Source organism: Oryzias latipes, chromosome 10 (genome assembly GCF_002234675.1).
Source record: "Oryzias latipes chromosome 10, ASM223467v1".
Classification (NCBI taxonomy): domain Eukaryota; kingdom Metazoa; phylum Chordata; class Actinopteri; order Beloniformes; family Adrianichthyidae; genus Oryzias; species Oryzias latipes.
The window spans coordinates 18,510,479-18,529,125 of record NC_019868.2 but is presented as its reverse complement, the minus strand read 5'-3'; the positions used below and the strand labels follow the sequence as shown (position 1 = coordinate 18,529,125).

General features: G+C 39.2%; 1 protein-coding gene across 1 annotated transcript in view; it reads left to right on the top strand.

Moving 5' to 3' along the window:
• nlgn3 (neuroligin 3) overlaps positions 1-18,647 on the top strand; it is a gene marked incomplete in the record, with an annotated part of 94,968 nt that overhangs the window by 22,092 nt on the left and 54,229 nt on the right. Inside the window, 1 exon segment of the mRNA NM_001177474.1 lies at positions 3,130-3,278. Coding sequence (NP_001170945.1) covers positions 3,130-3,278 — 149 coding nt within the window.

The window sequence follows — 18,647 nt, the reverse complement described above, 5'->3', positions numbered from 1 at the left end:
TTTGTTTTCTGATCGGGATCAGGGTTTCATTAAAAGGACAAGCTAACAAACTAAAGTACACCTGGTTATAAAAGTGAATCAAAATTAGATTCCACCTTCCTGCTTATTGTTCCTCCAAACAAGTAATAAGACATCAAAATTGGAAAACATTTTTTTGAAAACAAAAGAACGTCCTCCATGGATTCAAGTGGGGGTTTTGAGCTCCATTAGCTGGGTGGCTGCATTATTTTCTCACCCTCAACAGGATGGAAGTAGAGCTTCTGTTCGTCTGCATTAAAAGGCCAGAAGTGGTTTTAGCTTTGGGTCAGAATGTCATCCAGACACCTACTTGGTAAGACACTATGAACATGTTCACCCAGAGGGAGGTCCCATTATAGACCCAGGACACGCCAGAGAGATTAAATCTCACAGCTGGCCCAGGAACGCCTCAATATCCCCCCCAGGGATTTTGTATAGGTAGCCGGTAAGAGGGAAAGCTATGTTTCTGCTTGGGTTGTTGCTCCTGCAACCCAAATGTGTAAGAGAAATGTTAATTGATGGACAGACTGAAAATGAAAAACAGAAAGCAGGTTATTAGGACAAAGCGGAACCATCTCCAGAGTCTACCTACACGTAAACAGAGATAAAAACATCAAAAGTCAGAGACCACAAGCCAGTGTTTATGAACAAACTGTTAGAAGGAAAAAAAAAACGGAAAATACTTAAAAGAATTACCCCTAACTGGAATTAATCCTAACGGGAGCAAAAAACAAAAAACAAAAAAAGGTCTGCTAAGGAGAATCAGTCATTAACTGTGAACATTTAGAAGAATGGTAAAAAAAAAAAAATTAGATTAAAAACTTTTCAGCCCAATATTTCTGTGGCCATTCAGGTATTTATGGTTACATGGAGTGAGTGTATTAAGCAGGCCACCATTGCTGTCATTGCATGATATGTCTCACTGAGCACTGAAAGGAGAAAATTGTGAGTGCAACATTGTTTTTCTGTACACTCATTGATTTCATGTTTTGTTCTGCTTTTTACATCAGATCATTTCTATTTTTTGTCAAGCATGAGTTTATTTGTGTTTTTGATCTTTCAATACTTTTTGCATGACAGTTTTATGGAAATATTACAATGTGTGCAATTTGTGTGCCTAACTTTGTCTCTTTCATTCAACAGTGGATCTTGTTGCTTGTTATATACGGGCTAACCTAATGATGTTTGCCCCAGATGAGCAGCTCTGTTAATGAACAGTTAAAAATGCCTATTTATCAAAGACCAACAGTCTGATTGTTGAAAAATATCATTTTCATCCAGGTTTTTAATTGCAAACCAGATCTCTGATTACCCGATTTTGGTTCGCTTCCACTGGCGAGAGAATTTGAGAGAATGCCTATCATATTTGAGTGACAGGTCTCACATCAGATCAACTCCACCAATAGATTTGAACAAGTGTGGCTACAATGTTTTGTATCGCTCTCCCAATGGGATTTAACTGTTGTCATGGTGACACAATGTGAATCAACAAAAGAGGTGACTGATAACATTGACATGACTAATCTCTTTTCTTCTTATTTCGTCCCCCTGTTCCTTCTTTCTCTGTCTCTCCGCCATCCTCTTTGTATCTGTGGCCCATTTGTTCCAAGAGCTCGTGTAGGACTTGTTGCCAATCCTTCCACCTCCCCTTCCCCTCCCCTTTCTGACTGTACTGCTCATCCTTTCTCACCCCATGCATCCCCCTCCTCCTTCTGTCAGCGATAAGTGTTTGTACAGAGAAGTGTCAGCTTTAAATCACATTTCACTGTGTAGCCCTCTCAGATACCAGCAAGATAACAAAAGAAGCCAGAAATAAGTCCACATTATATGCAAGTCATTGATTTTTATCTAAATCGCGGCGGCACTCATGGTTGGTTAAAATAATTGCATGACTCTAGGCTATGCCCTCCTTTAAAAGTTTTGTATTATATTATGGAGAAGAGCATGATTATACAGAATGTTGTCCTTTCTTAGATGTCCTTGAGGATTTTGATGTTAGCTCTCAGTCACCATAGCAACCAGAATACAATGGGACCCTTTAAATCCCATCCATTGCAGTCCTTATTTTTATACTTTTTTTATAAGTGTCTACCTTAATTTTTTTTCCGTCCTTTCCTTCCCTTTTTTTCTCCCAGTCATTTTTTCTGTTCTTGACTTGTTGCCCTTCTTATTTTTTTCATTCTCACCATTCTCAGGGCTTTGGATGTAAAAAAAAAAAAAAAAAGGATGCAGGGAGTTGGACAGAGATGGAGGAAAGGCAGGAGAGAATCAGGGAGAGACAGGAGAGAGTCTGTGAGTGAAAGCAATACAAAGTGAGGGGAGGAGGTGAGAAGCTACATAGAACGGGGGGAGCGGGAGTGAAAATGAGAGAGAGTTTCTTGTCTTGTCTCCCAGCCCCAGCTAACCAGTCAGTAATGCAGTCTATTCCTCAGACAGAGGCTTTTTTCTTCTCCCTACCTCTGGATGTACTTTATCTGGCTGGAGTGTCGCTTCAGCTGGATATCAAACCCTGCTGAAGAAGTAAAATAAACAACATTTAACCAAAACTGAAAAATAAATTGAACAGCCTCTAAATCCAAGCTGGACAGTGCAAATAAATTGCAGCAGCGATAGGACAACTCCAAAAGAGATGTAAGGTAGAGTTGTGTAATTAGCTACTGTGTTTTCCCTGTATCACTGTCAAACCAGATTAGCCTTTTCACTGCTTAGGAGACGTGTCAGAATGACTGTGTTTATTCTGCCTAATGGTTTTCAGTGTCCATGTAAGGAGGAAGCTGTGCTCCTGAAGTCAACCAGATGCAATCCAAACTGATTGGTGTTTGTGTGGGGAAAAATAAGCAGCAGCAGTTGCAATTGGAATGAACAATTATTCTAATAGAGTTCAACACTTGTGGACATTCATTTGCTTCTTACAGAAAACATGTGCAAGAAAATCCTATCAATTCTATTTAATGGAGTTCATTTGTAGAAAGCTGGTATCTGAGACAACGCTGTCAGCCTGTCTTTTTGTGGACACCATTAGCTGTAACTGCTGTATCTGAATCTGAGCTGACCCTTGATCGGAGTGGGTTGACGACATTGTGAATGTGTTAATGATGGCCACTCTTGCAGACATACGAGACACTGGGGCCAAGCCTGTGATGGTCTACATCCATGGAGGATCTTACATGGAGGGCACGGGCAACATGATAGATGGGAGCGTCCTGGCCAGCTACGGAAACGTCATTGTTATCACTCTCAACTATCGCGTCGGAGTCCTCGGTAAGCAGATTTCTTTTCTCTTTCCTGCTTTCTTTGTAACTCCCCCTTCAAGGGCGTTTTTCTAGGGCGTCTTTATGGAGCGCCTAAGGTGTAATGAGCACTGCTGATTGCCACATCCACTCTAAAGAGGGATAAAAATTAAAAAAAACACTGACATGGAGCTCTTTTTGTGCTTGCACTTGACACACATATGCAGTTTTAGGAGCGCTCATGTGTTACACTTTCATTGATTTCACATAGTTTGGTTGTCACTGTGGCTTGGATTTCCAAAGAACTAAATTAGAGAAACAAATTTTGTCATGAGATTATTCAGAGATGAAGGGAAGAGGATGGGTCTCTTAACAGAATCTTGAGGTCCTGCTTTAGCTATGCTCCATGCAGATTGGCTCACATTACTGAATCCCCTTTTAGACATTTATTTGTGTGTGTTTGGTGAGGTGTGATGGGGAGGAGGGAGCGAAAAAAAGAGTGCAAAAGTGAGTGACAGAGAGCTCCATGGAAACAGCTGCAGAGACACAAAATGGAGTTTGTTAAGGCACTACACAAGCTTTGTACTTTTCACATCCATTCCTGCAACCCAGTTGATTTACCTCCACACTTATTTTTCACAGTTAGAGTGGCTGTAGACAGCCGGAGAGAACTTGTATAGAAAATGAACAGTCCATTTCAGCTTGCTTGATGAGTGATTGCTTCAGATTTTGCCCAAAATGTTGGCAGCTTGTAATGGAAATGACAACTGGAGCTAGGTTTGTGTTTTTTTTTCTTACTAACAAACTTTACAAAGCAGAAAATCTCAGATGGTCAGTTTTTCTTTATGTTAGATGGGATTCTTGACTCTTCTAGTTGCTTTCCCCTGCAATAATCTGTGCAGCAATGTTTTCGCATAACATCAGGGTGTCATGAATGAAACATCCCTTTAACACTATAAAACCCACAAAACCCATCATGTATTTTTCTTAAAAAAAAAAAAAAAAAACTACAGCATTAAAGTTGGTGTTACAACTACAGATTTTGAGAGAAAACAATCATAATTTGATGTGGAATGGCCTACATTTAACAGATAAATAACTAATATTCCCATCACTTGTATTTTATATGTTTTTGCTGTCAATTAGGGCACAAACTGATCGATCTCATTCAAATCTCCACTGTTCCTGTGCTACAGTCTGGCTCATATGCCATGCTCCAATCTTCTCTGGCCATTGTGAATTCCCTGAGTTTGGAGTGAAACTAAAACAACATAACATTGTTTGAAATGTTGAAACTTAACTGAAAAATCCCTCAGCTAGAAGTTCTTCGCCTAGTCAAATATTTGTCACAGACAAAGTTTCTGTTTTTTGCATTTAAAGGTGGTACGGCTTTTGTCTTTATGCAAAAGTTCTCGGGAAAAACGCAAAAAACAAAACTCATGCAATTTATGGACAAAATGAAAAAACGTCTTCTATATCTCACTGTTCCCTTAAATTTTAAAATAATTTTTTTTAGAAGCATTATCTACTCTTTATTCTAGACTCACTAGTCATTTTATTCGGTACACCTTGCTAGTACTGGGTTTGCCTTCAGAACTGTCTTAATCCTTTCTGGCATCGATACCATAATGTACTGGAAATATTCCTCAGAGAGTTTTGTCCATATTGACATGACAGCATCACAAAGTGTCTGCAGATTTGTTAGCTGCCAATGATGCCATTCTCCTCTTCCACCACTTTTTCGGACCATTCTCTCTAAACACTAGAGATGATAGTGGGTGAAAATCCCAGTAGATCAGCAGTTTCTGAAATATTCAGTCTACACCGTCTGGCACCAACAACCATGCCAAGTTCAAAGTCAATTCAATCACCTTTCATCCCCGATCTTTTGCTCGGTTTGATCTGCAGCAGATTCTCTTGACTATGTCTGCATGCTTCAATGCATTGAGTTGCTGCCATGTGATTGGCTGATTAGAAATTTGTGTTAACGAGCAGTTGGGCAGGTGTGCCTAATAAAGTGGCCAGTGAGTGTATGTTCTTTTAAGTTTCTATATATCCTCATGAACTGCTTAACTACTTGACATAACACTTAACTCTTTAATACCTGACTTTTTTTTTCCAATTAATTAAAAAAAAATCTTGAGCATGTTTTCCATTTAAGGTGATGCTAAATTAGGTGAAGTCCTGGATTTAACTGTACGTTGAGATTTAGCCACATAAGGCATGAAGGTGTTAAAAGTACGCTATGTCCTACGGGACGTATGAGAAAAGAATGTTGCAGCTTTGCACCAATTAAAAACCAAAAGATGTGGCCAAATACCAAGCAGGCATGGACACCTCCATCATTTTGTGTTTATCCCTGCAGCAAGCACATATATTTTGAAAATAACGGAAAGATTGATTACTTGTACAAACAGTAAATGACAGTGCATTTGTATACAGCTGGGTATTGGTCCAAACCAAGCTCAGGAAAAAGTAGTGTTTCACACTGTCCTTTTCCACTGTTCCACACGAGAAGAAGGATTAATTGGAGTTTACACATATGCCAATGGATATAATGCTCTTTTAGAATCATTTCATATATGTTTTCTGTGCAGTAACCAAGGTGAATACTGGTATTTACTGAAGATTTGTGGTCTGTGTTGTATTGACTCAGAATAAACCACAGCTTTGGTGTTCATCTTAATGAAAACACCTAACCCAGTGGGCCAATGCAGCTGATATGTGTTTAATTGCACTACAACAGAGGTCATTGGCCTGCAGAAACAAGCTATAAAAGTGGTTTTGTGTTGTTGTCTTGGTAGAGGAAAGCTTGAGGGACTGCAAAAGAATATTTTTGTTAAACGGTCAATTGGAACCAGTGGGCTGAATCAAACAGACACCATCAATTCATCACTGATGAACATGTTTTCATCAGAAAATTGAGCAACATGAAATCTATGGAATAAATACAGGCACATCTTTAAAAGAGCAGTCTGCCTCTGCTCTGCTTAGAGAGCTGCACAAGTCAAGAGCTGCAGGGTGACTGAGGAGTGCTGCTTTATCCTCCAGGACATTGAGATGATTGCTGTGGGTGAATCACACGGGCACAACCACATTCATCCAAAGACTCTCTTTTTGATGGAGATGAGAGAGTTACGGCCTATCGATTTTGTCATCAGGATTGCTTGCCTTGAATACACAGTTTTTCCTCTGTCATTTTTGTGGAGTATCCTTCTGAGCGTTGCAATCAGCCTTCAGGGGGGGAAAGTAGTCAGAGGACTGGCTCAGCATGCCACCTTCTGTCCCTGCCGCTGGTTTAAATCTGAGCACATAATCCTAATACAGATTCATGACCATATTTCTTTCATGGCACTTCAATTATGAGTCAGTTGCTTCCTCTCAGCTGCCACATTTCGCCAAATGTCACCCTGCATGCATGCTCACGCGTCAACAAAATGCCACAGACAAGCACTCAGAGCGCTCTAACACGCACACGAGTGCTTGCATCGCCAGAGACACTGCAGGCGTGGTCAGTCCGACTAGTACGCATGACATCTGCGGTCACGTGTTCAAATGCAGACACTGGATAAACAGGCACGCTTGTAGACACAAGCAGTCTACAGAGCAAAACTTGTGGTGAGCTCCCCAGCAGCCACGCTGACCAATGAGGAGAGGAGAAGTGATGCATGTGCTTGAGTGATAATGTCCATCTTTGTGGCTTGCTCTGATAATCTCCCCATGGTCCAGCTTTGAACTCAAAAGAACTGCTCAAGTCAAGGAGAAATCAGAGCAGTATGGGACAATTACCACTCAGTTAGGAAAAAATACTCCAACCTAACCCGAAAAGTGATGGAAAAATTGACATTTTCTGATTTAATTTTACCTTTGTGTGATAGTATTTTCATGATGTGGCCATCTGCATTAGTTTAGCTTAGACTCCGGCTGGTACGAAATTAGATAAAGCAAATTAAATTATTTTATTAGACACATTTAAGCTGAAGGCTTCATATGCATGGTGCCACATCAAACGACTCCTAGTTGACGGTAAATCCTTCACTTTCAGTCTCTTTCATCGTATGTTTACAGAAAGAGGCTGTTTCAAGAGAAAGAAATGGTAAAAATAAGTAAATAGGTTAATAATAATGAACAAATATTGCCTGTTTAATTAGATTGATTAAAGAGAGGAGGGATTAATGGAGGTAGAGAGAGAATTAGAAAAGATAATGAGTTTTAAGTGAAAGTAGACAGCTCAAGCTGCACTTTCCAAAACTAACAGAGCTCTACCAGCATCCCTGGGCAATCTGGATATCTCATTATTGATGCAGTAAACACCTTGGAAATACCCACAACAGTTTGAATATTTAATCTATTACAAATTTCAGTGAAACAATTGGCCAGAAACTGTAGCTCGTAACTGCAGATTTAAAAGATTTTTAACTCCACCATTTTCACAAGTTGCAGGGAATTTCAAAAATAATAACATAATGAACTTTTTCATCTTTTTTTTTGGCTAAACTGTTTTTTTATTCATCTTTAGTTTTTAAACTTTTGCTTTATTTTATTTTTACAAATGTAACTCCTTCATAAATTGAAAAGTGTAGATTATGCATTATTGTGATCAGACAATTCATTGATGTCAAATTTTTATCAAAATTTTATTGGTTAAAAACCAGAACAAAGTTGTGGTTAAGGTGGAATTCTGCAGATTCCACACAGATACTCTGATGTGCTGAATCATCGGCACTCTACTTTCAATTAGGTGGGAGTCTTTTAAGTTTTTTGGTTGCAGTTCTCTCACGCACACCCCCTGCAGTTCCTGGTCCGATGCTGCTGTAATAGTAATTATTGCTTCAAAGGGTGAAGCACAATTTTCTCGAGGCCTCATTTGCAAACCTTCATAATTCAACCTGTCAAGATGAACGAGAATTCATTTGAGTTCTTATCTTTAATTACTTATTGACCCTCCACTGTATGATTTTTGCCAGATGAATTATCGAGTGCAGAGTTTTACGCCGTTTCCTCTGTCCTGTTTGGCCTGGTCTCAATCTGCCTGGGTCAGAGGTTTGTTTATCAAATACTAACAGTGTTTTTGGATTTTTGCACATCGATCTGTACCAGAGTGTTAGAGAGAAAGAGCGAGACCACGTGCCTTAGCGTGTATGTGTTTCTTCACAAGCACACATTGTCTGCACATGTGGATAGTTTTTCCTCGTCTCTAATGATGTGTAATGAGTCCCAGTCAGGGGGGAGTATCTTGTATCACTGCTCTTTACAAATATAATTACTCAGTGGCTCTCCAGAGCATGTCAATTTCTAAGTCCACTGGGGGAGGGACTTAATTTGTAGTTTCCAAATGCATTAAAAATTAACAAAGAGCACTTCATTGGTCCAAACACAAGGTGAGACTCTTCATTTCGTCTCGGTCAACTCTGTGGAGGGTTTTTTTACGGCAGACGCGGTTTGTTTGTGACCTTTGATGTTTATCTTCTATATCTCCTTGATCTGTGCTTTTATGTGGCACGACGGTCCTCTATGTGACCCGCCACCGCTGTCTGCTCGAGTTATTCACTCCTCTCAAAGAATGGTCTTAGATCTGATCTCAGTAAGGTGAACCCTCTGAGTGGTTGTGCGTTAAAATAGCGCAGTTGTTGCCAAAGCTGTGGCAGAATTGATTCAGAAATGATTTAGTTTGGTGGGTTTTTTTATACTGAGATATCAAATGCAACTTGTGCCTTGATGCCCGTCTCCATAATGCTCCTTTCTTCAACTAAAGAGTCTAATTGTTAGTAATGCAGCCGGGGACTTGCTGTTTTCTTCAACCAACATTCAGAGGAAAATGTAATCCACCACCTTGGTTTGTGTAGTTCTTTTCATTGCAGAATGACAGCGGAGGTCCACTGAGAGATCAGCTGCGCCCACTGTGCTCATGGCCTCCTAACCTCAATGTTGTACTCTGCAGGATGTTGGTTAGGTAGTAATACTGTGAGACGCACTTGTCAGGACTATATAAAGCACCAGACTCACTCTACAGTAAGCTCTTTACATGGGATTTTGGGACTTTTTTAATTTATGCTGTAACATGAAAGTTAAAATGTATTTGTGTTCTAGTATTAAACACGGATGAAAGATAGTGTATTCTGGAAGATGTGGCAGTAAACCCACTAACTCTTTATTGCATAAATGTAGGACTTAGGAGGGGGGATCCTTAGAGCTGAGGGAAGGATCTCCCTAGGTTACCTTTTTTTTAAATATATTCTTCCAGTACAAAGTAAAAAAAATATCATTTTAAACATTAATTTGTGTGTTATCTGGGGTCGGTATCTGCCTCCGACTGACAATAGACTAGTGTTTAACATGACAGTCTCCTGTGTGCCAAGGGTGAGTTGACTTAAAATAAAACCTCTCCATAGCAGGAGTCTCCCTGGATAAACCTTCTGAGTCTTAGTCATTTTACTTAACATCTGATGTATGAGCTTGGCACAGAGCAAATGACTTTTCAAACAGCAGGTGGAAGACAGGGAGAAGGCAGTGAGTTCTCTTTCTCTTTTGTTACCAGGAGGGGAGCTGAGATGGATATTTCCTTGTTGGCGCTGCCATTTGGATGAAAAACATCCAAATTAAGCGAGAAACAAAAACATTGATTCATCCTATTAATGCCAAGGATTTAGGACTTGAAGTAATGGTTTTCATGCTTCAGTCTACAGAAGCTTGTTGATGCTTTTCTTCTATAAATCACTGCCAGAAAAAATGAACTCTTAAGCTGCAGTGCCAGACGCACTGCTACAAATGTCTGGCTTTGCAAGACGGGACCAAGATGAGGCCTTTTGTTTCAGCATCTCTCAGAGGGCAGCTCTTCTCGGCTCTCTTTATTGATCAAAGCTCAATTCAGTGAAATATAAAGATATAAAGAGCTGAGATATTGGATAGCAGAGAAGACAATTATATTTTTGTTTGATGGTTTTAAAAACAAATGCTAAATGTTTAAAGCTCTAAAGAAGGTCACTTCGATTTAACTGTTTTTGTGGGCGGGCCTTCATTTTAACATTTTAGTCGAGAACTGGACTGAGACAATGCAAATAGAAAGTAACCGTTACCCAAAATGCCAAAATCCCATAGACTTCTACTGAGAAATAAACAGGTTTTACTCAGTCATTATTAATGTTAGAATAACCATTCTTGCACTGATTTTTTTTTTAACATGTTCTTGCTAATTCCATTCCTAGCTATGATATTTTTCCTTTTAAGTGGTAAGGGTGTGGCGTCGCTCCAACAACGCTTACTCCAGATTGGTGAGAGTAGAAATGTTGACTCAGATGGACTCAGACCAATCAATGATTGCTAACAATTTCTAGATCCAACATGGTGACGTCTAATTCCCAAAAACATGGCAGCTGAATTGACTTCATTTGGTCTGAACCGTAAGCAAATAATTTTCTATGAGTGACCTCAAACTCAGTCCAGTTCTCCTATGTAGTCAGTGGTTGTGGCACAATAAATCACAAGGAATGTGGCCAGTTTGAATCATTTTTTCCCTTGTTAGAAAATAAGTCAAAATTTACTTCTGAATATTCTGTTATTGGATGTTTGTTTATGTTTTTTTTTTTGTTTTTTTTAAATCTTGCACCACATAGCGAAATGTCTAGAATCTTCCTTACTAGTCCACATTACAAGACTGGTCTGTAACAGGCAAGATCTCTGTGTATTTTACTGAAATCTGCTTGTCAACAAAACATAGTAAAGATTCTGGAAAGGAGAAAACAGCTGGGCGAAGAAATCTAGACATGGGCTGCAAGAAAAGGACATGCATGAAACTATCATTTTGTCATTTGCTTAGATCTTTTAAAATCGTGTTATTTGTAAAATTAACTGGGCCTTAGGTTAGAAATTCCAGGTCTGTTGTCACAGATTGCTTGAAATGATCCATTACAAGCAGAGTTTATATTAGAAATACTAGAATGTATTATCTTATTTCATTTAATTTTAACATAATTTGTTTGGATATGGTCATTGCCTAAAGCTGCTCCAGTTTTACTTACTAAAATAAAAAACACAGCATGACTTAAGCAATGGGGGATTTTTTTTTATTTGCGTCGCCTTTAATGACTGGTTACAATTATTCTGATTTATTTAATGTGATTACACCACACTTCTGGTGCTTTTTTTGGATCTGTTACACGCTTTGTTTGACTTTTAGATTTTTCAGATGTCAGCTCTAAATTAGACTTTTTTTTCATTACAACCACCTGCTCAGATCGCAATATGAGGTTGTACACAGGTGTTCTACAGTGAATTAACAAATCTGCTTTCACTGTTGTGGCTTGAACTTCGATAGCTTCTGCATTGTTAATGAGAGTTTGCCCTTGCCCTTCATCCTTGAACACGTTGAAACCAAACAAAGCTCATTATGTTTCATAAGCGTGACATTTTGGGAAACTGTGACATTAAGAAATAATTTCTATCGTAATAAAAGAGCTTTTTCTCGATGCAAAACAAGCCTTGCACTAGTGCAGCCCACAGATGAAAACATGCTTAGATGACTGCACAGAAACAGTAAATGTGCATTAGAAAGACATCAAAGACATAATACAACAACTGCTTTCATCTGGTCAAGGGGTATTCTCCAGCATCTTCATGTGAAAATGGAACACTTCACCCAAAGAAAGCAAGATGAAATGTACACATGAAACAGAGAGTCGCTGAGGGAAAATGTCAACCTTATGTCAGTGTTTAAGGCTGGCTTGCTTTATTGCTAAAAGTTTGACCTTTTGTCTCACTGATGAAAGATGTGCTTCTCCTCCAGCTTTCAATTGCAGGGAAAGCATTAGTAAACATTATTCCTATTCAAACCCATAGAGTACATAAATTACTGCGTCACTGGAACAAATTTTAGTGGCTCTTTCAAGACAATAGACCCATGCTGTGATTTTGGTTGTGTGACTGAGCAGCAAAAAATGACTTTTTCATTCCCACAATTGTGTAAATACTAAGATACCATTCACACAGGAACACATTTTTTTGTTTTAAAGATTCTGTCTCAGTGTATTAAGGCTGTCCAAAATTCATCATATATTCCCTTACATCAACATTTTTCTTCTAGTCATACATTATATACCTATCCTGGTCACTTCTTTCATGTCTCCCTTTGTCTAAATAGCCAAATTTGATTGATAAACCATCTACATCAAGGTCAATGAGATAAAAGTCAAACTTCTTATAATGTATTAGCTGGCTGTTTATTTGGTTACCATTTAGCAATACCACTTTCTCAGTGTGCAGAAGATGGAAGACAGTATGGGGCCATCACATGTAGTTTTAAGTGAATCTATTACCTCTTTGTGAACCCTGTAACACCTAAAATGTCTGCTCACGCCAGACCACTGGTTTTTCTAAAGAAACATGAAGGCAAATGTTCGCTGTGAAGTTGTTTCCTTTGTCTGAGAAGTACATTGACTAAAACCTCCAAATCACGGCATTGTGGGAATACAAAAATACATTGTTTTTTGTGCTATCTATCATACATCAGTATGGAGATGTTTGTGTTTATCTTTAGTCTAAAATGATCGCAGAGCTGTGAAACTAACCCGATTTATCCTCCAAACTGCATTAATTATTAACAGAATTATTCTAACATTCTTTATTGTAAACACGGATAGGACACATGCAGGTTAATTGGTTTTTCAGGAGGCTAGGCTTGTAACAGCAAGCCATTTTCTTTGTTTGATCAAGAATGTTCTTGCACAGAGATACCCTTAGTTGAATTTCCAATATACATTTTTAAAACAAGCCAATCGTTTATGATAATTTTTTTTTAAAAGCAAAGAACATTAAAAAACAGTAGTTCACAAAGTAGCTTTGAAGAAAATCAAGCATCACAAAGCTTTGTTTCAAGTCTTCCCCCCATCGAAAATTGTGCTTCTGGTGTTATTAACATGTTCTTGTAGCATTTTTCTCATGATGAAGGGTATGTATAAATAAATTAAGCGTAAAATTGCATTTCTGATTATTTCTTTATTCAAATCGTTGTGAATCAGGAGCAAACAAAAAAACTAATACAATTGGAAAAACCTGTAGCAGTGACGTAGGTGCTACACTCAGCTGACTCCGTGCAGCGCTCCATTCTTATGCATTCACTTGAAGACAAATAGATCCATGTACGTCTTCTTTTTCCCATCTGAGCTGGTATCTGGCTCAAAACTGTACAACTGGTTAGCTCCAGTATTGCTTACCATTTTTGTTGCCCTGGTAATGTTGGATTGGGGGCGTGTAAGGCTGTGAGCTAGCCGGAGAGAGTGTGAACAAAGGTATGAATGGAAGAGGGGGCAGGCTTACTCCATGTCAGCGGTACCGCCCACAACTCAGAGGTGAATATTTAATGTATCGGTACTACTGTGACTCTGCAGAAACTATGTCCTAGGAAACGATTTTTTAATACAGGCTAAGAACGCATAGAATAATAAAAGCCACTGGGATTGCTTTTAAAAATAGTTAAAAAGGATGGTGGAGTGGGACTTTAATGAAGTGGCAAAAATGTCTGAGTTACATTTCTGACAGATTAAGTCAAAATCATCTTTATTGTCATTGTTTTACAACAACACAATTAGCATCTAATCCATAAGGTCAACAAAAAACTGTATTTATTAAGACTATTTAGAAAAATAGGATAAAAAAATGTTAAATATAGTATAAATAAAGTAATAAAAATAAGACAGGGAAAGTGTAAATAGTTCTGACTGGTATTATTAAAGAAATTCACCTTTAGACTTATTTTGAGAAAATAAATAACAGGGTAACAAAGTATCTGTCCTAAACACTTGAAAATGATGATAGCGTGTATTCTTTAAAGTAAATAAAAAATATTTCAGGGTTTGTTTAATTCTTGTTTTACACTATTCGCCATGTGCAGCTGTAAATTTTGCTTGTCTTCCACATTTGTTTTGAGCTTCAACCAACAGGCTTTTCAGATTGAGGTGTGAATCCCTGACTTTCTTCTTTGCCATTAAAGCCTGGTGGCCTTTAACAGCTGTAGCAGTAAATCCCAAAATATATTCTCTTCAGCTGCAGCTTTTTGCAATCTGCTTTCGCCATTGGGACTGCTTCACAGAGGGTACTTTGAAAATAACCTTGATCTGCATGGCATATAAATTGAAGGTCCCCTCAACCTCTAATATATCGGTGCACAGAATCTACATAACATACTCTTGGGTGTTAAAGCTGTTGTGCTGTTTTACATGTATAAACATGTACATGTGCATTCTTTGTATTAATCTACGAAAGATTCAAAGCATTATTATCAAGGTTACTTAAAGAAATTAATAAAATAAAGTAAAAACATTTCCAAATTCCAGGGAATTTATGAGCATAAACTGCGAGAAAATAATGCACTCTGGGTAAACTGCAATTTGCTGTTTTATTTCTACAAGTATTGACACAGAGACAGAGAATCACTTAAATAGAAACAGTGTACTGCTGTATGAAGCCTTTGAACAAGGATAAATCTGTCAGGAGATGACACTGGGGAGATCTATTGTACACCTAAAGGTAAATATTTGTGCTTCTGAGACTTTATATAACTCTAATGTAATTCCAGCTTGTATTGGGCTTCTTGTTTGTGTTCCGGGGTGATTCATTGCTCAAATCTTTAGTTTTGCTTTATGCTCTGCTCTGGGAGAGAGCATGGGGTTCCTAACGGCAACACAGTTTTTCTTTCTAGTTCATATGTCCTTGAAGGATTTTTAACTTCACAGCTAAAACAGAAGACGAAGAAATAGAAAAAGTACAAACACTCCTTTTCTCTTCCTTAGGGTAAAACACACACTCAGGCAAATGTCTTTATCAAGCTGAAGCCATCTTTCAGATGCAGCTTGTAAGATCAATATTGAGAGGAAAGAAGAAAAAGTTAAAACTCCCCTCTCTTTGGTGACCCTCTTTAGCATTATGTAGACGGGATTTCAGTGCAGGTTAAGATTTGTCCATCATGAGGTGTGTCTGCAGACCTGCATGTAATGTGTGTGTGGATATATATTGGCTGGGCTGGCTCCTTGTCTTGTAGAGCTATTAATCACAGTGGCAACTAAGGTCAGCAGTCCTTGCCTGTGTGGGGAACGCTTTCCACAGCTGGCATCACAAAGGGATGCATCAGAGGGGCCGGCACAAGCAGGACTGTGAAGAGAGGGCAAAGTCAGGGAGAAGTTGAAATGACAAGGTGAGAGAAGGAGGGAGAAAAATCAGAGGGGGAAAATGTTAGACTGGCGATGACCTTTGAGGAGGCATCTTAAGTGTTTCACCCGAGGTGATGGTGAAAGAGATTGCTAAGGAAAGGTGGACGGACATTTGAGGAAAAGGGATGGTGAGTAGTTTAAAGTCCCACTTCGATCATCTTCTGATCTATGTGAAAACATTCCCAGTGGTCTTTTAATAAGGATTATGCCATATTCAGCCAAAATAAATAAGTCATTTTCTCGGACGTAGTTTCTGCAGAGCGGCAGGTGTTCATTGGAAAATTGCTTCTGAGTTGTGGGCCGTGCCAATGGTGAGGAGCAACCCCCCCTTGTCCTCCCCTTTGCTAAAAGGTTTCTTTTTACCTGCTTTCCCGCTAGCTTACAGCCCTCACACCCCCAACCTAACACTAAAAAAAAATATTGAGCCAGATGCCAGCTAAGACAAGGAAAAAGATGTACATGGGTTTAGCCGTCTACAAGAGGATGCATTAGAACGGAACAGAGCAGGCAGCTTGTTTTTCTACATCACATAAAAGCTCTTTATAAAACTGTACATTTTTCCCTGTTCTGATTCAAAAAGATTTGAATAAAAACATACACAGAAATGGATATTTGTGCTTCATTTTTTTCAAATCTGAAAAATGCCACAAGAACATGTTAAAAATTCCTTAAAGACAGGGGACTAAAATGCTGCACTGCATGAACACCGTCAGAAAGAGCAAGAATGAGGGACAGTTATGGTTATTTTAATCACACTCCTTGAGTGGGAGTTTTGCATTATTAAAGTGTGACAGAGGTAAGGACTCCGCCTGTTCAGGGAGAATCACGACTGCTTGGGGCCTTAAGATGCTTCACCATAAAGGTGCTTTTAATTTTGCAGGACACACAGCCGCCCAGCAATACAAACCATCCACATCATCCAAAACTGCATTCCATCAGCAAAATGATGGAATGTAACAGTTCCTATAGAGCTTATAGAAACTATTACTTATAGTACAGACCAAACGTTTGGACACACCTTCTCATTCAAATGAATGAGACGGTGTGTACACACTTTTGGTTGGTACTGTATTCATACTATCCTTCCACAATAGAGGTTAATTTTCTCAAACTTCTATATAAAGTTTTCTTTTTTCTAAGTGAATAAACCAGAGGATTTTTTGTAGCAGAGTAACTGAAAGGTTTAAGACACCTTTACATTCTGCAGTCAAAGGATCCATATCCATTACTCTGTCTCGTCCAAATTCTACTTCTTTTACGATTTAAGAGCCTCAATTGGCCTAAAAGTGGATTCACTTGAGATTTTCTTCCATATCCCCTGCCCAGCCTTTTTTTCTAAACTCAAAAAGAAGAAATCCTCTAAACGGTAATGTAAAGAATTAGAGGATGCTGGAATGACTTTGTTGTTGTAAGCTAACATACAAAGGGGTCTGCGTGTCTACTTATTGGGAGGCGATTTACTTTAAAAACCCTGAACAGAGGTCGACTCTCGCATTTAAAAATTCACAATACATTTGAAGGTTTCTTAGAGTTTTCAGGGGAGGTTTATATTTGGTGTCTAAACCAATAGAAAAATCCTAAACATTATTTATTAAATGCTATAATGTGGACTTTTACACTGACTGGAGAAGTTTCCCTACATTCAGGTGTTTTATTTTAGTGCTCATGCAGTTTAATGTAGTCCTCCTTTATTGCAATACTTTTTTATATGTGTACATAAAAACATGTACATAAAACCTAGACTTAATACCTTTATCACAGCTTCCTTGTTAGGGAGCCATTTCTGTCTTCCATGACCTTAACTTTGCAGTTACTGTATAACTGGCTTCAAAGTGTAAAACACATCAGGGTCAAAGATGAAATGTATTGAAATCTATCTATATTTAAACTATAAAACACCTCGATGTGTTAGCTGTGCGTTTTGTTTAAAACAACACCTGGCAACTTACCATGACAGCTCCAACACAGTCAATTTAAAGCAAGCACACCTTTTTGTCAGTCAGACATTTATGTGGTATGTTTATGGTCTGAAATTAAGTCTGAATTTTTATTATTATTTTTTTTTCACAAGTCTCTTTTACTTCCTATAGTTTGACTTTCAATGTTTTCCAACAGTTTAAAGAAAAACAGAAAAAGAACGAAAAGTCAGACAAGTGATTAGTACAAGCTAACATTACCGCTGCTCTTGCCTCCTCTGAAAAAGGTAAAACTGTTTTAACATGCCTTCATCTCATTTACCGTGTTATTTTTTAACATGGTTGGTAGTTGTCGTGGTCACAGTAACGCTTGTTTTAGCGTAACCAGGATTTTTTTTTATGTGCATTTTTTTATGTATTTCGATTTATGGTAACAAAAGGTAACACTGCTTTAGAACAGGTGGGTGGTTTCAAACAAGGTAACGAGTTACAGGAATTATGAATATGCTAACGTTGTTGAAGTGTAGCACGCCACACACAAGTTCTAGAGTTACTGTGAACATGGTTACTGTACTACAGTCAGACTGACGGACTTATTTCTGACTCTTATGCCTACTTATAGTTCGGTGGTTCTTATATATGAGATAAGTTTGAAAATACACCATGGCATTGGCGGTGCGCCTTATAATCTGATGTGACCTATAGTGCAGAGAATATGGGAGAAGCCGAAAGTGAAAGAAAAAGACTGCAATGTTTTTCCTTTTGCAGTCAGTCTATCTTTTCCACTTGTGTTAGCTTTCAAATGCTCTGGCCTGTCTTACCTTTGTGAGCCACCATCTTTTTCGGCTCCTGGAGGAACCCAATTCAAAGCAAAAACTCAGAGGGGATTCGGCTGCGGGGTTTGGGGTGGGGTGGGGTGGGGGGCTTGTCGGCCCTGTCCTGTGGGGGGGCGTTCTGGGGGGGAGGGGGGGGGCCATTATTAGTACGGGTCGGGGGGGCTAACGGGTCGGGGTCTCCGCTGAGGCAATCAGTGGTTGCCTCGGCCGGTTGGCCTCCTCGGTCCCGTCGAGGCCTGACCAGAGCTCTTCTAGGGCCGGCGTCTGGGGGTGGGGGCCTGGGCTTGCTCCGGGGGGGGGCGACGCTTTCTGGCTCCTCTCTCTCTGTGTGGGTTGGGTGGTGCCGGGCCTGGGGTGTCGGCGCCTCCGGGGGTGGGCCCCTGGGCTGGGTGGCCCTGGCCCCTTTGCTGGGGGTGGGCTGGGGGACGGCTGTTTGACCACCGGGGG